Source organism: Lissotriton helveticus, chromosome 1_1, assembly GCF_964261635.1.
Source record: "Lissotriton helveticus chromosome 1_1, aLisHel1.1, whole genome shotgun sequence".
NCBI lineage: Eukaryota > Metazoa > Chordata > Amphibia > Caudata > Salamandridae > Lissotriton > Lissotriton helveticus.
The window spans coordinates 1,810,099,821-1,810,124,639 of NC_136057.1; the positions used below are offsets into that span (position 1 = coordinate 1,810,099,821).

The 24,819-nt window shown below is 40.2% G+C and overlaps 1 protein-coding gene across 2 annotated transcripts in view; it reads right to left on the reverse strand.

Moving 5' to 3' along the window:
• Window positions 1-24,819, reverse strand: part of LOC144753119 (cytochrome P450 2D15-like) — a 691,888-nt gene that overhangs the window by 566,858 nt on the left and 100,211 nt on the right. For both annotated transcript variants that reach the window (XM_078640909.1, XM_078640906.1), the window contains one exon: window positions 7,074-7,245. In XM_078640909.1, coding sequence (XP_078497035.1) covers window positions 7,074-7,245 — 172 coding nt within the window. The remainder of the gene's footprint in view (window positions 1-7,073; window positions 7,246-24,819) is intronic.

Here is a 24,819-nt window from a genome sequence, read left to right on the forward strand (position 1 = left end):
ACATTTCTCTAGGAAATTGTCAGCCAAGCTTTTGCCTTCACTCGATAATTCATATCCTAAAAACAGGACAGTTAGATGGGCAATTCTTGACTTTTTAAAGTTGAATTTGTAACCCTCTGCTGCGAACCCAAGTATTATGGTGTTCACTCTCTTCAAGTGAGTATCCAAGTCATCATCTGTTAGACAAATGTCGTCGACATAAGATAATGCCTCGGCATCATATATTTGTAGTAACTCTGTTACTCTCGCTGAGAATAATCCTGGGCTGTTCTTGAACCCCTGGGGCAAACAACAGAATTTTTTTTGCGCGCCATTTATTGAGAACGGGGTCAAATATCTGCTCTCTGGTGCTATATTTTGACAAAAGAATCCATTAGAGATGTCTAATGTTGTTTTGTATTTTTTGCGCACTATGTTATTCATTAGTGCAGCACTATGCGAGTTTTGTACTGCAAAGGTTTTGCAACATGAGTTAAGGTGTCTGTAGTCCAAAACAAGACAATATGACTCATCTGGTTTGGAGACAGGAAACAAAGGATTGTTCATTTGTGAGGTGCAAGTTTCAATCACCCCTTGGTGAGTCCTCATCCCATCCCACATGGTTTTTATATAGTGCAGGAGCTTGGGCTATTACCCACTTTCTTGCAAGTGTATATTTTTTATGAATTGGGATATGATTAGAGAAGGCAGGCATAGTTATTTCTTCGCCATGAGGGCACTCCCTGACAAACTCCGGTGGCCAGTCTTTTTCAGCTAGAAGGATGTCATAGCCCTTGGAGAGATTATCCCAAAATAGACCCCTTATTTTCCTAGTCTTATCTCCCTCTACACGCAATGTTATTTCATATATTTTATGAGGTTTGCTAACTCTGGTATCTGCAGTTTCCACCTGAATGTATTCATTCGTGTCCACTGTCTCCAGATGATTCATAAGGATCTTGCGAGCTATGCTCACTTCTGCTGCGCTGTCTAGCATTGTCTGAGCCCATTCTCCGTTTTTCAGCTGTGTCCTTAGTATTCTCGGCATGGTTGATTACTTTAATACTGGCTACCTTCTTCTTTGGAAACTGTAATTTTTTATTTTGATGAGCAGGTTCCTTGTCTTTGGACTTGACGTGCTCTTCCCTGTGTTCTGATCGTCCTCTTCTTTCTGATTTCTGCGAGGGAGTCTGAAAAGATTGAGAGGGACGTGTATCAATATCTTGATATCTATCAGGTTTTTTTATATTATCCCTATTTCTAAGTTTGTATTTTTTCACAGAGGGCTCCCTTTGGGGAGACTTGCGTCCTTGGTCCGGAGATCTTTCTCTCCGCCGAGGAGACCTTCCTCTGGACTGGAATCTTTTTTCTTTAGGATTGGATTGTTTATTTCCATCCCAGCTCTTTTTTTGAGTGTTTAGATTATTTTTAATAAATACCTTTTCAGGACTTTCAATTAGTTGAGGTTTTGCCGGTATTTCACCCAAACTATCTCTTCCTAGTTCCTCATAGGATTTTTCTATGATTCTGGCAATTTCAAATGGTTGGTCTGCTATATTTGTCTCTTTCAACCTCTGGCGGATCGCCACATTTGCTGCTTCTCCCTTTATATTGGCTAATAATATTGCAGAGACCTGTTTGAAGTCTTTTAGTAATTTCATACCAAGAGTTAAAGCAGGTTCTGGACCGTATTCATTTTGAATTTGTTTTAGCACATTTGGTATTACTGACATGGATGGAACACCATGTGTTGTGTGTAAATAGAAGCAAAGACTGTACCCCAAGTGTCACAGTCCTCCACATGTGGTGCGATTCCCATTGGAAGACAGATAGTCAGAATCCTGTGTTTCTCAACAGAGGTGGTATCCGGAAACACCGCCTCAATTTGAGTGATTTTTTGTGCTAACCAGAATGGAATTTGTTCCCGTTTTGCGGGTACTTTACCTAGACAGGACTGTATGTTCTGTGGTGTAATTTTATTTGTGTTCCCCTGATGAGGGGTCAGCTGTGGAATTTTAATTGATGGTTGGACTGTTGAAGTCCGCATTACATATTGGACTAATTGTCTATGTATTTTAATTAATTGTTTTAGCTGTGCTAAAAGGTCTGGTGCAGGCATTTCTTCAATGTCTGGATGTGGTGTGTATCCCGCTAGGACCGGCCACGTTGCTCCTGGTCTACCTAGTGGACCGAGCCTGGTGATGTGATTATTATGTTTTAGGGCGCCATTAAACCAGAGCATGTGCTCTTGGTATTTGAGTGGTATTTCCACTTCCTCGAAAGGAGTGTACTCATTAGGAGGTTCCTCTATTTTGTAAACGTGGAAGTCCTTTGTTACAGCGTTTGCTGCTGGAAAGTTTATCCATGAATAGAATACCTCTGTCTGCCGATATTCGTGTGCCTCAATTATGAATATGACTGTACCACCTCTCGATGTCAGCCCATTTTCTATAAGTTTTAAAGTTATAGATTTCTTATGTTGACCGGGATGAGTATTGTCAGTTTGCAGCAGAGTATTGTCAGCTGCTATGAGTTCAGCTGCTACTCTAGCTGTCTCCCTTTCTTCTTCACTGTCTGTCATTTTACTGACAAGAAGGTTATTTTGTTTATTTGCAGATCAGGTTTCTATGGAAACAAAGATTAGATGCACAATATTTTGGAACAGTGTATCCTTCAACGTTGAATATACCAAGAACCATACATAGGAGTCTCCTCCTACGAAGTTTGGCGGATATAACCTTTCACCCACTCCAGACGTCTTTGGAGTATTATGGGGAAAAAGGGGTCTGTGTGAAAAAGCACGACTGAGTTACTCTAATGTCTTACGTTAGAGTTATCGCCTATCCAAACCGTTGGGCGCCATGTAGTGTAGTTCCTATTATCCCAATAGGCTCTGCGCATTGGTATATTATCTTCAATAGTATAGACGTAGGACAGAGGTTAACTAGGTCTTCTACTGACGATATTAGACTTAAAGTTTAGTGTTTGCCAGCTAGCTCAGAGTTCACTAGAAACTTTCTCGAATAGACAAGGAGGAGTTTAACCTCCCTGGATAGACAAGAAGGGATTTAGTTTCTGACAACCATAGAACATGACAACTTTGCTCTCCCCTAATCAACAGTGTATCTCTAGAGTCGTGTGAAAACAAAAGACAACTTATTTTACTCAGTCAGTTCAGTGCGTTCTTAGTTTCACCAGATTGTAGAGAAAAGGAAGAGACGGGCGTGATCAATAAAAGATGTTATTTATTGATCAGTCTCTTTTCTCGTACAAGAGAAATGAATCGCTATTATTGCAATACTTATAGTTAAGTAAAGTGCATACAGTAAAAACAGAATTATAAAATAATACTGTAAAAGCATTGATATGGTTTCTTAGCCATATGATACTTTAAAATGGATAAAATAGATACATACATATATACATTTGACTAATCGTACTCAACTGGTGCTTCTACCTATGCCTACCCCAGTGTACCTGACCTAAGCCTAATACGTGGGCGGGAGTAGATAAGTAGCAGTTTAAGTTAAGTTTGTTTTGCCAAGGATCTGCTTCAAGAATTCTCTGCAAGGGGTTATTCAGTTCTGTACCTGGGATTTAGAAGGCTGGAGGGCTGGTATCTCTATCTCAGGGCTTGATATCCCAGCTGCCTGCAAGGGCGGCTGGAAGCGCCGGGCTGGATTTCTCGGCAGGAGAAAAGGCAGCGTCTATCTCTCAGCGCGTCAGAAAGGAGGGGCAGCGTCTGTGGGCTTCGCTGTCAGCTGGGCTCCTCGGCAAGTCTCGCTGCTCCAATCTTGTCACCACCACGTGTCTTTGCTTAAGGCAATGTCGGTATTATTTATACCTGAAAGGTGCCGAGATTGACGTAAGGATGGACATAAATACGTCAATAAGGATGTCATAAGAACATGCTCATTCGCACATTCTTTACTGAAGTTCTCGGCTAAATCAAAACAATGGCTGCGGGGATTTCCCAGGTCGCTGTAGGTTTGATTTGTTTTGAGAACTCCGTATGCCTATTAGGGGGCTGGAGAAATAGTGCTTGCCTAATGAGATGGCATGCGCTATGACCTAATCAGATAACGGGCTTCTGTGCCGTTGTATGGCTAATCAGATAACGGGTTTTTGTGCAGTTGAATGGCTGCTAGTTAATTATTAACCAGACAAGGGTCAGAAATAGGGGGATCGATACAGTACCCATAGTAAATACATCACACACCCGATCACACCCCCGGATTCAAAAGCTCAGGCGCGGATCGGTGCGGTGCTGAGGCTGTCCGACTCTCGCTCTGCTCCGCTGGTCCTCCGGGTTGCCTGCCTTCCTCCCACCTCGATTCGCCTGACTTCCACTAGACACAGCAGATCGGATAAATTGCAGGACAGAGCTTGCATCTGGCCTCTTGGCATAAACGTTAATACCATTCAAATGTATTCATCATACAAAATTCATGAATCCACAAATTATTAAAAAACATATATCATTATTCAATTTTATAATTTACATAGACAGCATATTGATTAATGAAGAGGGAGATGCAAAAATTCCTCAAAGATGAAAACATTTGGTAATCCGATATTTATATAAATAGATTTATCCATAGTTTTATCTATGTCAGGCCATCAGTGGCTATCCTACGGCCATGAGACCATCCAAGATCGCCCACTGCATTAGGATGGTGGGCGGATGGTGGGCAGGTGGAGAGCCTGTTGGACCGCCAGACAGACTGTAATCCCTAGGCTCAGGCCCCGACGTAGGGATAAAAATGTCAGTTTCTGCCGGCCGTTTCATGGTGGTCAACCCGCCACGAACAGGGAGGCGGAAAGTAATTTTGGGGGCCTATAGTGGGCCCCCCTTTCTCCCTGGACCTCTGCCATGGGCCCTGGGGGGCACCTATGGTGCCCCCCTAAACATCCCTGCACCATGTGGCAAGCACTGCATGGTGCCTGACACATAGTGCAGGGATGCTTGATATTTTTTTTGTTGTATTGTGTCATGTGCAGCAGCCTGCAGAACACACCACAATACAAAAGATACACATTGCGACCGCCTTTAAGTGGTCACATTGTAATACCAGTAAAAGGACCACCGACAGCTAGTCGAGTGGTCCCATTCCAGACAGGATGGCATTATGATGAGTCCCTTAGTGTTAGAAATTCTAACCATGTCAAATGACTTGACATTGAATAAGGCTTTGATTCTGCCAATAAAGAGGTACTTCAGTCAGACATGCTATGACAGCCTTTTCGTGATTTTGCCGAAGGGATATACATTTTGGATTCATCATGGTGAAGGTCATGCAACATAATGTGACGAAGGGCAAGTTTACATCTAGGCTTTTTTCCCCTGCTCAGTGGAATTCCCCAGTGATCGGCACTGTGCCCAACACTATTCAATCTTTATGTAACACCTCTTGCGACAATCATCAAATAGTCTGGTTTTCTCCTGGCATCTTACACCGATGACAATTGTGGTGTCACTGGCAAAGCCGGAAAAAAATTCTGCGATGGCATTGAGAACATGAATGAGCAATGTGAGCAAATGGATAGATTACAACTACCTAAAGTTAAATGCCACCAAAACTGAGGTCATCCTCTTTGGTAACAACCCGCACTCTGGACGCCGGACTGGTGGCCACCTGAATTAGATTCACTGCCTGAGCCCTCAAACAAAGTAAAACATCTAGGCATCCTGATAGATTAAGAACTGAAGTTCAAGGACCAAGTCAATAAAATCACATCAGCCTCATTTTGCTCCTTTAAGGCTTGTAAAAAAGATTGAAAACCTCTTGCCTCCTGAACTTCTGAGAAAGGTCATCAGTGCATTGATTCTCACAAAGAGAACTATTGTAACAGCCTCTATCTTACTCTTGCTGCAGGTCTCCAAAAGAGGCTCCAGACTCTGCAAAATACTGCGGCCCTCTTCCTCTTTCAAATCCCTAAACATGAATCAGTTAGAGGAGCCCTCAGAAAAATACATTGGTTGCCAGTTCAACAACGATGTAGGTTTAAGGCTCACTGTCTGGCCTATAAATCACAGCACGGATTGGGGCCAGCCCACTTTAGGGAGAAACCTAAATGGTACATCACAGCAAGGACACTTTGCCATAAACCTGACTGTACCCCAATTTAGGAGTGCCTACTAGGATGGGGAGAATTTTTTCAGGGCCACAGCTGTGCTCTGGAACATCCTTTAACTGACATTTAAAGCTGCTCCGTCCCTACTTACTTTCAGAAAAGCTTTAAAGACCTGGCTTTTCACGCAGGAGTAGAAGGCACCTGGCTCATCGGTTAGACCCGCTTCTGACATTCTGCTGTAGCTTTTCTCTTAACTATAGTGCCAAGACGCCCATGGGCATAAGCTGCACTTTATAAAAATTATATTCATTCATTCACTCATGCAGCAGGATGAACACTAGCATTTAATAAGGTAAAGCCAGACTCACTCTTAGGACTTCGATCTATTTTTCAGAAGAAGTTGAGCGAAATGTGCATTACTTCCGATGGCAATCATATGTGGTCTAGGCTTCCTATATTGTATTGGCATTGTGGCAAGGCACTACTTTTTTTTTATTCTTTAAGGTAAAATATTTCTTGCGATTTCCCCCCTTCCCGCCCTGCATTTGTGGAAACGACTGACCTTTTCCAGGTTAGAAATAGGAAGACAGAAGCTTGGGAATGTCTACAAAGAAGTAGTTTTTTAGGATTGCACTAGGATTGCCCAACTTCCCAGCTCATTCTAGCTTTGGAGCACCTAATCCACACCAATGTTTGGTTTTCTTACATGAAAGTGTTTGTATGAGTACTTCCTTAAACAAACTTTTTGGAATTCTGAATGTGATTTTGCACTGGTAAAACAGAGATTTTGCGGCCCCTCCTTACATCAACTTCTTTCAATTCCAAAAGGTGATTTTACTCTGGTAATACAGGGTATGTGCTACAGAGAACAAACATAAAAACGTAAATAGCTTTTTTGGATCAGATCCAGAGAGTTTAGTGGCATGACAAATTATGATAGTTATGATTATTGCAAACATTACTGCAGAAGACCTTAGTCAGTTTCAAAATGTCCTACTTCTATGGACTGGGACACAAACCTGTATTGTCGTCATTGAAGCCAAACTTCTTAGTTAGTATATTAAGCGGGCGGTCGGAAGTGTCGTCGGATTTGGTAATGAGCCCCTCCTTCACTGACTCCAACCCGTTGATAAACACCACGTTTTCCCAGCAGAACTGCAAGCTGAAGACATCGCCATACTTTTTCCTGAGCTGCAGCAAAGAAAGCGAGAAAATAGAGGGGAAAACATTAAAACCAATAAACAAAACCTTTTTGAATGCTGCAATTGAATGTCCTTAATGTTAAGTGAGGCAGTGAGTGGTGCGAATACCTTTTACCACCATATTATGAAAGCAGATTTGCAGAGGTGGTATTGGTAATGTGTGACAAAGATATGTGTGCATATTTGTTAGGCTGAGTTTTGTTGTTATGGTGGTGTTGTGTTTTTATTACTGTTGTGTTTTCTGAGCTGCATTATTGCTTGTGTTATTTATGTTACTTATCATGTGGATTTATTTATGTTGTGTTTGTGTTGTCTCTATGTTTTTATTGTGTTGTTATTTTGCTTTGTGTTTTTTTATTGTTTTGTTTTCTCTTGTGCTGTGCAATTACTTTAGAATTCTCAAAAGAAATACTTTTACTTTTCAGCCAAAAGGATCACGTTCCTGTTTGGTTCCAGTGACAACAAACATTTACCACTGTCTACTGTCTAAGGTGGAAAAATATACCACTGCTCTTCACTTTTTCAAGACACCATTGTCCTCAAAACTATAGCAGAGACGGGTCTTAAATAAGCACTTTCAGAGATAATTGTAATCTATGGATCAAACACAGAGAGAGAGAGAGAGAGAGAGACATACATTATGGCATATGGAGAGATGTGATATAGAAACTGAATGAGGTCCTGAAAGGAGAGCAGAGAAGATAGAAAGGCATACTCCCCATTATATACAAGCACATGTATTACATAGACTGTAGTAACAGTAAATTGTTAACTAAAACTGAGGGGCATATTTATGGGAAAATGTCGGAGCACAGAGCTGCTCCAAATTTGGTATTATTCAAAATGCAGGGATATGCCGTATTCACATGAATATCGCACACCCTTGTGTTCTCCCTAGCACTGGCGCAAAATGTTGCTGCCTAGTGCCAACATAGGCACCCTTGCACGAAGGTGCCCCTTCCTGCACATAAACAATCACTAATGGCATTTTGCTCTTTCTATGCGTGCTGCATTCTGCAACACACATACAAAAAGCAAAAACGGGAGAAATAAAAGTATTTCTCATCATTTCACCATTCTTACGCCTTTTCTTGCATGGCTTTAGTTTTTGGCGCTGCCTCAGATTTACACCTCCTTTTAAATCTGGAGCAGCGTCAGAAGCAATGTGTGTTGCGGTGGAATGCCCACAGCAGCACCGACTGCATGGCCCTTTCATGCTAAGTGATGAGTGTAAAGTGGCCTAATTTACAAGGCAGCGTAAGCCACAAAATATGGCTTAACAGCACTTTGTAAATATGGAAAAGGGCATATCTGTGGCTTACCAGCACTTTGTAAATATGGAAAAGAGCATATCTCCAAAATAACGTCGCTAAAAGTGATGCTGTGGTGGTGATATCCCCTTGTAAATATGCCCCGAGTTTTTATGTTGGGGCAAAAGCAGTGGACTGGAGTGAGTACCTTCACCAGAGCCTAAATGAAAATTAAAAAATGTCCATGTTCATTGTGACAGATAACTTGTCTCAAGGGACCTTTCATTTCCACTAAAAATCCGTCTTCCATATCACCACTAACGTTTATGACAATTTCTCTTTATTGACCTACAAAACCTTTGCAAGGCATGACCAACACTCCAAGGGTGCAAATGAATCCTGCAAAGATAATAAGGATGCACCCTGAGAATTGTAACATATCATGCTGAGAAAATAGATATAATCTCAACTCCTTAAAGGATTGCAGAAGAGAAGTGGGAGCGCACAGGGTGCGCTTGTCCAGATACCTGAGAGAGTTTGACTCCTGACAAGGGCTACATTCAGTTAAGTAGGGTGAAGTAATCATGCGGGGACTGTGTTTCTATGTTGAGACACCCTAAATGATGCTGCAAGTAGACACAGTCACAGGACACCTGCTTGAGAAATCCTGTAGGAAAAAACTTTGAAAGCTTGCGATATCGCTGCAGAGAATCAGTGTTTATCAAGGTAACTGACTTCAACCAAACCTTTCAGCATCTGCGAAGCCTCGTGTTGAGGGTCGCTAGTAAAAACGATCTGGAAATTCCTGATCCTTAGTAGGATTTCTTTTGATTTCTATTTTTTCTTAGTATAGTTATAACTTTTTGCCCCTTTTAAGTAAATGAGTTCTTATCACCAGAACATCATGTGCCTTCTAAAGGTTTTGGCTTTGCTTTTAACCAATTTGAATACAAATGGGTTAAGAGCTAGCTATTTCCCAAAAAATTATGCAGCTGACAATTGAATCCCTTTTACATTCACAAACCCTGAAATGTAGAGAGTTATAAGAGTTTTCGACCACACCTTGGTATTTCAGTATGTATTAAACCCCTTTTGTGAGTTGTAAAAGCCTGTCCAACTCACAAATTTAAAGGGGGGAGGGGGGTTGTAAATCATCCCTATTTGCAATTAGGTGGTGTGAAAGAGATATTGCCTCCTAATCGCAAAAAACAATGACATGTATCGATGGTTTGAGACTGAAATTGTGGTTCCCAACCTTTGAAAAGTTATGGACACCTCAAAGGGTGTTGTAAATGACTCACAAAGTTGAAGCTGTCCTCATGCAATTGGGTGTTTTTGGTAGTGGTGGCATCACTGAAACTGTTAATTTGAAGTAAACAATATGATGGACTGTTCTCCTTTCACTGAGATCAGATCCTCTGCCATGAATATGGCATGAAAAGTATAAACTATATCATGCGTTACCCTTATGGTAAGTTGAGCACTTTAAGGTGATCGAGAATCCATGCAGTCAGGTGGAATTTAGATCTGGTAAAGCAGGCATTGAGGTCTTCTAGGTTGCATAGATTAGAGTAGTCAATTATTATATCTACTACAGAGTTCTGGAGGGTGTTAGTGAAGGTCGTGTTATGTAGAGGTGGTCAGTAGATTAGAAAGAATTATGTGGTAAGGTTTGGGAGTGCTGAACAGCAAGAAAGTAAGGATTCACACTCTGGTGCTAGGTTATTGATATAAGAATGTCCCCTGCATGGTGTACAGCCTTGTCCAATAGTCCTGCAGGTATCTGGTATCTTGTTTATTAGATTTTAGCCCCAGCCTCATGCTAATCTAGTTTTGCACAAAGGCCTAGCCCTGTGTCTTCATGTGTTTCTGGGTCTGAACTTGCCCCATAGCTGTTGGGGCATGTCAGATGTGCTCTCCATAGTGACAGATACCTATTGTCCCTGTCACAGGTTCAAGCATGTAGCACTGTGGCAGTAGCATGTCATATTTTTAGTGATCTTTGTGTAGCCAGACCCCTTTTTACTGCTGTCACCGGGATGTAGACTACTGACCCACAGGTGTAAAGTTCCACTGCAATAAATGAACCCTGACCTCTGCACTGATATCCTGAGTCTTTGTGAGTATGTATGTATGTATGTATGTGTGTGGTCTATGAGTGGCATATATTGTGAATGTGTATATTTTCAGATATACTGATTACTGGCCGGTGTGGCTGTGGTAGCCAAGTGCAGAGTGTTGACACCTCTTTGTGCCTCTGTTGTGGCCACTGCATCCTGGACACAAACCTACGCTGAAGAGCATCACTCTAGACTAAGGTGGATTCTTGAAGACAGCCTAAGAAGGCAAAATGGCTCAAGACCATAACAAAGCTATTGAACACCCAAGAAACAAAAAACATACTATAGAACTTTAAGCTATTGATCGCTCCCTCTCATAGACTAGGAGCTGCAATGAAGAGAACAATCTATAAAAACGGTACTGTACTCATTCAAGCAAAGGACAAGGATCTAAACAATGTTTGACGAATACTTCACCACTCTGAAAGAACAAGTCCCTTACTTCACTTGTCCGGGAAACAAACAAAGTCCCTGTGTGGATTCAATTACACAACGAAAACATGTCACACCGAGAGCTGACCATAGGAAGTCACTAGATCCTCAGAGGTCAAATCCTTCCTAAACAAAAGCAGCAGAGCTGGGCAAGGGGTTCTTCACACTTGAAAGACAAATCACCAACTAATTGTCACAATCCCCAAGAAATAGTCTGAGTAAAGATGAGACAGCCTGCTATGCCACAAAATAAAGGGGATTATTCTACTACATCCACCCAACCTCCATTCACTGCTACTAACAGCTAACTTTCCGAACAGCTGAAGCTCACCACGTAATCTAATAAAAAGCCTCATGGTCCCACCCCAGGATAGGAAAAAAAGCTAGAGGCATAAGCAATGATGTATCTAGATAATGGTTACTAAGATAATAGATGTTGATTTACCAAACAATCGAACCTCGAGTATCCTGAGCACATCGCTCACCCCCCAAGCACCAGCAGAGATCCCAGATCCTCTGAATACAAATTACAATAACCTACTACAAACCATTTCCAAGGCTAGACTTGATCTGACGAATATTGCGAGCCTCACAGAAAACTTCCTTTCCAAATGGAAGAGTATTCAAGGGGCAGTACTCTCACTACACAATATAAAAGCTACACCAATGTCTCTATTGAACAGACAACACTGGCCACGCAAACACTCCAATTATCTATCGGATGAGGAAACACAAGCCCTACAGCAATCCTACGAACCGACTCAGACTACAACTAATCTACACACCCAAGAACAATGAAAATTTAATAAGCTCAGTCCCAATCAACGCCTTCTGAGAATTAAGGCCCAGTAACAGAAAACTAAACATGAATAACCTGAAGATAATAATGCTAACCACCTTGAATCAAGACACTATTCTGGATACACAGAAACCGCTCACAGGGCTACTAATCAACTGCCGCGCAACAGTGAACTACGTGTCTGACATCTTATCTTGAGTCAGGAGATCAACATAGCGATCCTAACTGAAATCTGCATCACAGATCCATGATCAGAACAGAATCCATGGCGAGAAACATCCGCGCCATGTTTGGATCTATTGGTGCCTCCAACTATAACATTGTGAGGCTAGACCACCTAAAGAGAAAAGAGGGGAGTATTGCATTCATTCATTGCTCGGAGCTCTTGTTTACTCCATTACCTTCCAACCCTCTTAGCTCATGTGAATACCTTGCTAAAGAGGAGTGCCACCTAACGCGCTCATTAATTTTGGATTGCATAGCCCTTGATAACTGGGAAAAAATTCCATGGCTTGTATTTATAAGGAACTTTTGTCGTGACATGGGCTATAGCAGTTTTTTCCAGGATCCTCCCAGTATGGGTGATATTTCGAGAAAAGATCTAAAAAAGCTGTGTTTGTGCCATTTAAGAGCCCTTCGATGTTCGATGGAATTGGTGAAACCTGCAAACTCACAAGTCGTTGCTGTTCAGAAGTATTTGGGTATTCAACCTTATCTGACTTTCCATTTGAACAATTACGAAAAGTACCTTCTGACAAGGTTTCGTTTTAACTCTTTTTTTCTGCTTATAACCTTTCCAAATCCCCAAAACTGGTCTCCCATAATCACTCCTTGTCCCTGTGATGATCTTTCCCCCCAATCAACATTACATATTGTTTTCTTTTGTAAATATTATACTTTTCCTAGGAAGGTCTGGATCCTGCCCTTACTGCGTTTAATGGGCTTAAGATCCTGTCGCCCAGCATTTTTGTCCTTGCAATCTCTTGAGTCAAGTTTTATAGCGAAGTATACAGCCAACTTTTTAAAAGCTTGCATTAAATATCGACGCAATTATGATTAATGCATATTTTAGTTAACGTTTTCCAAGTAAATGTGTTTTTCTTTTTCCATGTATAACCTGATTGATTTGCTTCAAAAACGTTTTTTTATAAATGTATAATTTTAATGTCATTGTACTTTTTATGGTTGCAATAATAAGTGGCAATCGAATAAAAGTTTATGAAATGAAATTAAATGAATACCTTGCACTTTCCATAATTAATTCAGAGAAACAAATATGCAAGTTCAATGCATTCCATCACCCACCAAGCAAAAATGAACCTTTTATGGTCCACTTAATAGAGATCATCACAGCAAACTCCTTCCCACACTCCAATGACCTCCTAGCTGATCAATACCGAGTCCAAGCCTGCACATTTTCAACTCACATGGAAGGGTCCACGCCTGACTGGATCATCTCCAAAGAAAAAGACGTGAACTTCACCTCAATCACACCTTGCAACTGGTCAGATCATCACATAATAACTTTCCAAATTCCATGAGTAATAAAGAAAAAACGTGCTCAACCAATCAAACCCAAACAATGGGTAAGGTACACAAAGAGAGTGGAAAACGAGAAGCTAGCATCGCGGTATAGGCTGGATCCTCCCCCTCCCAGAAATATGACAAACGCTAGCGAACTTATGGAATACTACAATGTGAAGATGTCAGAGATAATGGACTGTACAGTGCTGTTAAAACTAAAATGAACTACGGACAAACATAAAAATCTCTGGTTCAGCGGAGTACTGAATGAAGAAAGGCGTAAGCTAAGAACGGAAATGGAGACAACTATCGTCATCCCCACAGCTAAAACTGCTAAGAAAAAACAGAATTGGGGAATGATAAAAACAGACCTCGCAAACTTTTTGAACTGGTTAAACATCAATCAAACAAAATGGCCAAATTTTGCACTTGAAGCAACACAATCTCAAATTACCTGCGAATAATTCAAAAATGTCTTTACATCTAATGCTAAGTCCCTGGAATGTGAGCTCAGAACAGCAGCATCTACACTGTAGGCTTCACAACCAAGTGAGTCAACACTACACCATCAGTCAGTCCCCAAAAACGAAGCTCAATGGTCTACTTTCAAACTATATGACCACAACAATATCTTTAAAACCATATCGGCCATTAAGTCAAACAACTACTACAACAATCCACTCCCAGCAAAATTAGTGCAGTCCATTGACCAGGCTATCATTCTCGTTTGGACATCAATAGTCAATGCTTCCCTGTCTCAAGGATCCTTACTAGACTGTCTAAAGATGGGCTAAGTGATTCACATCACACAAAAAACAGCAGAGAATTCCGTAGAGCAGGTAAAAAGACCTAACAGTGAAACCTTCTCAGGGTCAGCACCTAACATAAAGTAGCCCCAGATGATGATTGATATCCCTACTAAGTTCACAGGGGTTCGTGTGCACACTGAATAGCACCCATTGTAACAATGCTAGTTCCCTAGGGAACTGAATCAAAACATAGCAGCACAGGTGCACCACAGCATTTAACATATAATTAATCAGTATAGGTTACAATTCCAATAAGTCACAGAAATGGATATTCCTCGATTTCAATTCTTTATTTCAATAGAAACAATGGAGCACCATACAGCTGATGCGTTTCGTCCCAAAGGGACTTCTTCAGGGTGCTGATAAGAAAATACTTCAAGTAGAGATGAAAGCGAAGGATGTATGATGGTACGACGCGTACTTTGACAACGCGTACCGTTACCACGCTAGTTTTACAACGCAAGTCGTTACAACGACTTGCGTTGAGGGGCGCTGGATAGTAAATAGTTTTATTTACTATTCCAACTCCAGTCCCCGTGGACTCTAGGGAAGGAGTTGGATAGTAAATTAAACTATTTACTATCCTGGAGCGCCCCCCAGCGCAAGTTGTCGTAACGACTTGCGTTGTAAAAGTAGCGTGGTATCAGTACCGCGTTGTTAAAGTTTCGTCGTAATGGAGGTTCCCCGAAAGCGAAGATCTAACAATGTAACACCGCAGTGACCCAATAGGCTTGTCTCACCAAATTGAAGACAAGTGGTCCAGTAATTGTATAGTAACGAAATCAGTCCGCTGATTTCAAAGGATCTGGTATAAATCTGTCCAAAGTGAGAATCTGTACGTAATAATAGGTCTATTTACCATCTAGTTAAGAACTGCGATCACAAAGAGCGTGGTCAATCATAAGAGGTCCTTTGTAAAGTCTTTAGTGCCCAGATCGTGATATAATAATAACGACCGGCAGAGTAAAAAAACATCCAGACAACCATGATGAGTCCTCCGGCAATTCGTCATTTCTGTGACTTATTGGAATTGTAACCTATACTGAATAATAATATGTTAAATGCTGTGGTGCGCCTGTGCTGCTATGTATAGAATTTCGTAGACCCTAACAATTTTCACCCAGTATCTAACATTCCCCTATTAGCAAAAGTGATAGAAAAGTGTGTGCATCAACAACTAAGCCAACACATCTTTACATTTAAACTACTAGAGTTTTGCCAATCGGGATTTAGACAAAATCATAGTATGGAAATGGCACTACTGCACATAGTAGACAATGCATTACTCGCTCTGGACCAGAACAAAATATGCCTTTTAATTCTTCTTGATTTATCATCAGCATTCATACAATTAACCACAATATGTTGCTGGAACGTCTGCAAAACAGGATGGTTTTTTCGGGGAAAGTTCTAGAATCATTAAAGTCTACTTGAGGAACAGAACACAAAGATTTCTAGTGAATAAACACTTGTCAGCATCTTCCTGCATTCAGATCGGAGTTCCACAAGGCTCGACCCTCTCCCCTTCACTATTCAATCTAAATGTAGAACAACTAACAGATATACTCCACCTTACTAACATCTCTTTACACATGTAAGTTGATGACATCCATATTTACATTAAGATTTCTTCTTTAGATGAGATCAAAACAATGAAAAAGGCATTAAGGGTGATGATGCTATGGTTAACAATCAATCAGCTTAAACTAAACATGCAAAAAACTGAATTTTTCCCACCAAAAGCCAGACCAATATAAAAGAATGAACCAATTTGATCACCGCACTTTACTGCACCTGAGCATTGAGGAGTCAACCAAATCACTAGGAATCACACTAGACCAGAGCCTGAACATGGAATAACACATCAACTCGTTGGCTAGAAATGCACGATTTCACCTGAACTATATTAGGAAACTGAAACCATTCATTGAAACAGCAGACCTCGAAATAGCAGTTCAGGCATTAGTAATCTTGAGGACTGAGTACGGATGAACAATATTGTCAGGGCTTCCCAAGATTGGAACAGCTCCTCTAAAAGCCTGCCTCAACACAACCATAAGGCTTATAATAGGTTAAAAAGTTCGACCACATCTCTCTTCACCTGAAAGCGCTGAATTGGCTACCTTTCGAAGCCAGAATTCAACTCAAATTGTCATGTATCACATACAAAGCGTTACACTTCAGTTCACTAAGGTATCTAGCTCAGAAATTAGAGATTTCTGGTGGAAGCAGACAGTTCAGGGGCGACAGAGGTCTAGTGTTGAAGACATCGATTTTCCTGAAGAAAAAAACTTATGACAGAGCGTTCTCAATGCTGCTAGAATCTGGAATTGGATAAATCCAAGCATCAGATGGTTACCTAACTCTGCAAGATTCAAGAAAGAAACCAAGATCTTTCTAATGAGCAAATTCCTACCGTAACCAGGAGCATCTCTTGCTAAGGTCCAATTTCACCTGTTTTATATAGGTTCTTGTATTCCTTTATGCCATGGTTCCGCTAGACTTACATTCTGTGAATGTTGTGGAGTCTTGGTTGCTAAGTGAAGTTTCTGTTACAATTTTGAAATGGACTTAAATGTGATAAATGCTTTCCAGAGTAATGTACTGAAGAAAAACTGGTCACGTCTTCTACTCAGAAGTACTCTGAGATCCTATAGGGTGAAGCAGCGCTATACAAAACACGAAATACATACATAAATACATGATAGAAGAAGTGATTGAAACTGGTTCTGAAAGTTCAGATAGAGAATATATATTCACAATTTACTGTAGCTGTAGAAAAATGAAAGCTGTTGACCTACTTCTTCCAGTTCCAAGTTCTCTTCGACAAATAAGGGGATGTTCCCCAGATCACCCAGGGGACTACTGTGCAACCTGGGCTGGTGTTTGCCTAACAGCCAGCTCTCCAGAGGTGAGGGGACATCACCTGGAGCCTGACCTGAAAGAAGAACTGTTCCTTGTCCTGGAATGCCTGGAAGCTCCTGTCTGGTAAAAGAGGGATGGAGCGAGTCAAAACTGCAGGAGTGGACTACTTGAGTGGCCAATAGTAGTGAACACTAGTGCTTTGGGTTTGTCTGACAGAGACACATGGAATCATGCTTGGCATGCTCCAAGCTCATAGCCAGTCTCTACTGCATAACATGGGGGATTCATGGCACTGCAGAAGTGTGTCACCACGCTGACATTGCTGATGCAGCTATAGAACTTGTCCAATAGCGTGCCTGAGTGGTGTGCACCCCTGAAGAGAACATTTTTGCTAAATCATGACACTCATCAAGTGTACCTAAATAGATTTTGCTAGTGCAGGAATAGCATTTGTCTAAAGTGAGCCCAAGTGTTCTGGGCCGCTGAAGAAGAGAACTGTGTAGGCCCCTGGCACTTGTCCAGCATGTGCTGTGTCAACTATACGGCTAACACTGAAGCTACTGAAATGAGGCCCTTTCCACTGCATGTCTGAGTTACTGTGCAGCTGAGAGCTGATGACCAAGAGTACATTTGATTGGATGAAGCAAAGGCACTAAAGCATCTTCAAGCATCTCAACTGAAGGACTTGGACCTGAGATCAGAAGAGGACTCAATTGCTGCCTCAACCCAGGGAGGATCAAGCCACTGAATTGATAACTCACCCAGTCCACCCTGAATGCGTCCCTGATGCAACCTGTAACCCACTCAACATCAATGCCATTTGCCTAGAAGACAGCTGCACTCTTGCTCATTTGTGTCAATTAGGGTGACAACTGGATAGGAGAGCAGAGCACTTTCATATTGAACTAGCGGTGAACAGACATAATATCGACCTCAAAAATATCGACTGGACATAATATCGAGGTAAAAATATAGACTAGACAAAATATCGACCAGACATAATATAGACTACAAAAATATCGATTACTATCGATATTAATAGCCAAAATATTGAATCAAAAATATAGACTAGACATAATATCGACTAGATAGAATATAGACAACAAAAATATCGAAAATAAGGTAAGTGTTTTATAATTTGTAATAATTGTGTAATATAAATCTGTAGCGGGTTGTGGGTTTATAGGGGAATAGGGTGGGAAGTAATTTAAATATAATTAATTAAATCTGTAATATAATAGTAATTGTTAATTAATTATTAATTGTTAATTAATTAACATATAATTGGTAATTCATAATAATTGATTAATTGATCAATAATTACATTTTCGTAAAATATTTTCTGTAGCGGGTTGTGGGTTTATAGGGGAATAGGGTGGGAAGTAATTTAAATTTAATTAATTAAATATGTAAATTAGTAATAATTGTTAATTAATTATTATTTGGTAACTAATTAAAATATAATTGGTAATTATAAATATTTAAAGAATAAATAAATAATAATTAGTAAATTAATTTCTGTAGTGGGTTGTGAGTTTATAGGGGGATAGGGTGGGGAGTAATTTAATAATAACTAATTAAATATGTTAATTAATTAAATTTGTTAATTAATTAATAATTGACCATTAAATAAAATTTACTTCGTAAATAAAAGTAATTGGTTTTGGAAATTAAATTTAAGTTTTGGGTTTTTGGGTAAAGGGGTATTTTTAGGGTTCAGGGTCAGTTTTGGGTTTTTGGGTAAAGGGGTATTTTTAGGGTTCAGGGTCAGTTTTGGGTTGTTTGGTAAAGGGGTATTTTTAGGGTTCAGGGTCAGTTTTTAGTTTTTGGGTAAAGGGGTATTTTTAGTGTTCAGGGTCAGTTTTTAGTTTTTGGGTAAAGGGGTATTTTTAGGGTTCAGGGTCAGTTTTTAGTTTTTGGGTAAAGGGGTATTTTTAGGGTTCAGGGTCAGTTTTTAGTTTTTGGGTAAAGGGGTATTTTTAGGGTTCAGGGTCAGTTTTTAGTTTTTGGATAAAGGGGTATTTTTAGGGTTCAGGGTCAGTTTTTAGTTTTTGGGTAAAGGGGCATTTTTAGGGTTTAGGGTTAGTTTTGGGTTTTTGGGGTACAGATGTACAGTGTAAAAATAAAGTAAAATTAAATTTAAATTAAATTAATTTAATGAAATTAAATTAAATTAAATTATATTATATTAATATGTTTATTTAATAATGTTTATATATATATATATATATATATATATATATATATATATATATGTATTATTTTTGGTGACATAATTTTTTAATTTATATTAATTATTTATTAATATTACATTTATTTAATAATTATTTCTAAGTTTATATTAAATATATTTATATATATTATTTTTAACTTAATTTTAAGACATTTAAAAAAATCGATATTTTTACAGTCTATATTTTTGTAAGTCGATATTTTGGAGTCGATATTTTGGTACTTACCTGTTTGAAGATAGGCTGTCGATATTTTGTACTTCGATATTTTTGACACGATATTTTTGTATGTCGATTTTTTTGATATCGATATTCTGTCAGTGATCCGAACTAGCATAGTGTACCTAGTCACCTAATCAACTAGTGATTTACTAACAATGGGTGCAATTTCCTTCCTCCATTTTTGCATCAGATGAACCCTTTAGATTCATTAATCTGCAGACCCTAGAATTCGGCCAATCTTGCCTCACTAGTACTTACGAGGTTTTATGGCTGCCCCCTGTTGGGGAACCTTAACTCTGTTAACTCCTCCCATTTAGTTCATATGTGGGCACCATTGATGCATTGACTTTAGGTGCCTTTTCAGCAGACACCCCCTTTTTTCCACATTACAGAAAACCTGAGCTCTACCCTTTGATTCAGTTGTTGCTCTGATTGCCATGATTGAGTCATTCATTCTGTTCGCCAGCCCTGCATCCACAATCATTTTAGTCCTGATGATGATATCTCATTCCCCACTGAGGTCAACATACCACTGATTAACCAACACATAAACTTGCCAACCGCTTATATTACATACACTTTTGAGTCCAAGGGTAATTTGTTTTTCTCTTTATACACTTGTTACTCCTTCACATGTGTCACCCCGTGTGATCACTTTTCAGGGATTTTAATTGTTAATTGTTGAGTACTGACAAATGCACTTAAACACATTTCTATCTGGTTGGTTGGACATTACGGTCTGAAGATTTGATTTTTCCTGTTGGGTAAATTATGTATCTGTATATTGATAAATTCATGATTTGAATTAGTCTGAAGTGAACTGTTGTTTTCTGTATCACAATAACTGATCTTGATTCTTGATTGGCATATTTGGTCAACCCTTTTGTTAGATTACTGCCAAGCATGGACACTGCATTGTCTTGCAAGTTAGAAATGATGAAACCCTTTTGGCTCTTGATGGACTCTGTAGAAATGTGATGTTAGAGTGAAGCCTGGTTTAAAAAGTTGAGCTTGCGGTTACACACAGGCAAATTAAGAAGTGTATCACTAATCTCCATGTGTGGTGTACTAATTTGTGAGTAATCAGGCTGGCAAGGACACTAAAACTAGCAACAAGTTCGGGGATAATTAACCCGAAGATCAACAGTGCTCTCCTAGAGAGGTTGCAGTTGGTCCAATCAAACTGCTGGTGCATGCTACATGTGTTGCAGTCGAAGTACAGAACCTACTCTTAACACATATGGATTCAAAGCACAACTCCAGCTGTTGTATTGAAGTTGAAAACAACAAATGCGTTGCAAAGATATGTACGTGGCGGTCACTGAGAACCTGCTGGTCAGACTGTTTAACATATCTGTAACCCATTTGGATAAAATATTCAGGGACCATGGCTTCTCGCTAGTATCGTATGCTGATGATACTCATATCATTATCTCCATTTCATCAATGGGGCAGACAGATTCCATAGCTGAATCCTGAATGTGATGCATAATAACTATTTAAAGCTAAACACGAACAAGACAGAGGTCATAGAATTCGGAAATGGACCTTTATCTGGACCCAATCATGGTGGCCAGCAGTGGCAGACGCTTGTCCTGTTCATACTACCAATGTGAGAAACTTGTTTTTTATGTGATGCCCAGTTCAACTTCTCAGGCAGATTAATCTGTTGACATCAGCCAGTTACTTCCTCTTAAAAATGCTACAAAAATCCTACCTATCCTACCAATGGAGTTGAGGAAAACAGTTGTGGCGGCTCCCGCCTAGACTATTGTAACACCCTTTACCTAATCGTCAACAAACGCCAGCTGTCTAAGCTTCAATCCCTGCAGAATGCGGCTGCATGTATCCTGCTAAACATTCCAAAATATAGTCATATATTCTGGTGCCTTTAAAAATTTGCACTGGCTTCCAGTTAAGCATCAAACTGAGTTTCAGGTACTATGCCTGGTTTATCAAGCCTTATATGGGGGCGGGGCCAACAACTTCCACAAATTATTCCAATGGCATGCCCCCTGCCGGATGCTAATATCTGCCAATATAGCTCTGGTCCACGTCCACAGAGTTCGGAAGACCAGATGGGGAGACAGATGTCTCTCTTTGTCGCAGGGTTTCCGTTCTCCCACAGAACTGTGCATAGAGATTTGGAACCTCAGTGAATTAGGGTGACCCAAAACTCACCTCAGTACCCAAAACCCCTTACCAGGCTAGCTACAGTGTCTCATTGGTCATAACAAACTCCCAATTTTTAGACAAACCAGAACATGAACTTACAATACGTTACGTGGAACACATGAGCACTCTTTCGTTATACAATCATTTCAATCCAGAACGTGGAGTAAATGAGGACACGTGCACATTTGAAATATTTATTTACTAATGCCGTTTTCTCAAACGCAGTATCTTAGATAATACAAGGAAACATATTATCAGAAGCAAAGTTATCAGCATAGTTACTAGTCCATAGAAAGCAAAAGGTGACAGCATGCTAACATGCTGTAATGAATAAGGGTTAACAACACCTATTCCTCACCCTCCCTAACTAGCATATTATATTAATATCTGAGAAGGTCTCTTTGGGTTTTAGCAGGGCGGGCCCATACCTCAAGATCCTAGTATGAAGAGATCACATCTCATTCCCCCAGCTCTCTCTGCATGCGAACCGCATCAAGTGTGTGTCTGTGTTCTAAGCAAAGCAATATAAAACCCGCCTAAAGCCTAAATTTGGCAGAAGCTACACTTATGTTATGTCTATGTAGGTGCGGAGATCAGACCTCATAACAATTCTGTATCGTGTTATTCTTGAAGCTTCAGCACTCTCTGTACAGACATAGTTTATTAAGCAAAGCTGATATCAGAGCAATAACATATTATTCTCATGTAAACCACAACGGACTTCTAGGTTGAAAGCTAAATCAACAATTAAGTGTCGTGTGCAGAAGCAGCAAAAGGAAAAATGGCGTTTAAACATTTAATAAGCCTATGCTAACTTAACACATTATAAAGATAAACAGTAGCTATATGACCCCCCCCCATGATCCGACCACGGACAAGATATAATAAGATAAGATAAGGGCAACTTCATGAAAGCAGAGTTCAAGAACGATGAACAATGTTATAATCTTAATAAGTGATGGAAAAAACTACCTGAACCAAATCAAAAATTCAAAATGTCAAATACTGTATTCAACAGCACTCAAGTCAATAGGTCTGGGAGGTGAAAAAATGCAAATAAAAAAGGTGGCATCATCATAAACCAAGAAAGTTTTTAAGGCAAGACCGAATCTGCAAAATATGCAGCAACAGCCTCCAACACGAAATCACCGCCTTCATCCGAAAACAGTTCAGCCATCCACTCAAAAGTGGGAAAGAACATACGTGCTCTTCTAGTACCGGAGCCTCTATCACCATCAGAGGACAACTCGGTGGGTTTTCAAGAAAGCTCTGTGCCAAGAAATCTTGCGCTGCTGCGAGTATGTTCCAAGGACCCATTAGTCCATGTATCAATGCCAAGGCCATAATCCTATCGCCAGAACAAATCAACTTGTGAGTCACGACGGGACACATCAGCTGATCAAAATCGACGTCAGGAGAAACCGTCTTGCAGAGACACAAATCAATGGCCCAGTCAAAATCACAGCTCAGGCAATGAAATACAGGCTGGACACAGGTGAAATAGGAAAATCGAAACGATAATCCAAACGCCGTGCTTAAAGTTGCAAGCGGCAGTGTGCCATAATATTCAAGCATCCTGTTGCGAAACAGTGCCAGGAGGGGCTGCGCGGCTTCTTGCACATGAAGGGCATCCATATTTAAAGAAACAAAAAATCACCAAAACGCCTGCCGCTAGTGCCAGTAAAACCGGGAATCCACCAAACAGACTTGAAAAAATGGAATGAAAGAAAGCAGGAATGACTCCAAATATTTTCTCAAATGAAGTCACGAGACCGCTGCTAACTATTTAAAAAAAGTGCGCCAGCCCCGTCGTCGAGGAAGCGTTAAAGATAGAATGAACCAGTTTGCTGAAATGCAACGGTAAATCAGTATTTAATAGGGCCTGAACCTCTGTATGGGTGTTAGCTACTCAAGGCCACTTCTTTTTGGGACAATAGAGCTCTTATTCTGCTCATGCCATTGAACTCCGCTTTCAAGGTTGGGATGCGCGGCCAGATGGAAACATCCCCGTTCCCATGCGTGGGTGGGTACAGTACATTTTTGCAGCAAACTACACGTTCAGTTACTGTCACCACATAAGCAACACCTTTAATTAACCCGCAACAATCTTCATTATTTAAAAGTAAATAACTTCCGTTCCCTAGTAAGGTAAAAGTCGGGATGATTGGCGGTACCGGAGTCCCTTTTAAAACACAGGCTAAGTTTGGCCGGTCCTGGTTACAAGAACCGTGCAATTGTATGTGCCTACACATTAATGAGTGATCTGGTGTTTCTGTACACTCCTCCCCATTCAGATAAACCTCCTGTCCGTCTTCCAAACATCTATAAGTAAAAGGAAGGAACCAGACTTCATGGAGAAACGCACTACCTAATGGTTCATACCGACCTATGGCAACGTATCGCATACAATTAGTAAATTTATACAAAGCAAAAGGTAATGTTATCAAATCGTGAATAAGCCACGTTGCAGCGGTGGCCTCTGCCACAGAAAAAGGCAAGGACTCTAATCTCTCAATATGTAACATTGAAAAGGAAGCATCTCGCATGGAAAGCAAGCGCTGCTTGTCAGTTAAATTAAAGGGGGCAAAGAGAGAGGAGACATTCATGTAGGTCCATGGCACCTTGCCAGACTTAAGTGTTTGTAGGGTACACGCAAATTGCATGATAGAACGCAATTGATTTTGACCATGGTACAATACAGATACTTCATCCTGCACAATATCCACTACAGAAGACACAATATTATCTAACGTGTAAATGCGGGAAGAAAGCATGTTAATCTTATTATCTACTACTGCAAACACTTTTTCTAGATTAACTTGATCTATAGCTCTAAGGCGTGTCGCCGCCTCAATCTGTGATGTCTTCCAGATTTCATTGTAAATAGCATATATCCACCTTTTTGATCTGCCACTAGCCGGGCCTTTTATGAAATAATTTAAATCTACATCATCATTTAGCTTCGCAAGATGTAATTTAACCTCAGACAATTTAGAATGTTTCAGCCAATTTTGACATAATTTGCCCACTGAGTAAGTCGTGACAGAATGTTCAGTTTCAAAACGTGGATAAGGTCTGACTTGTGTAAAGCCATCAGACAAACCCAGAAAACGGTGCTGGCATGAATCAGCACTTT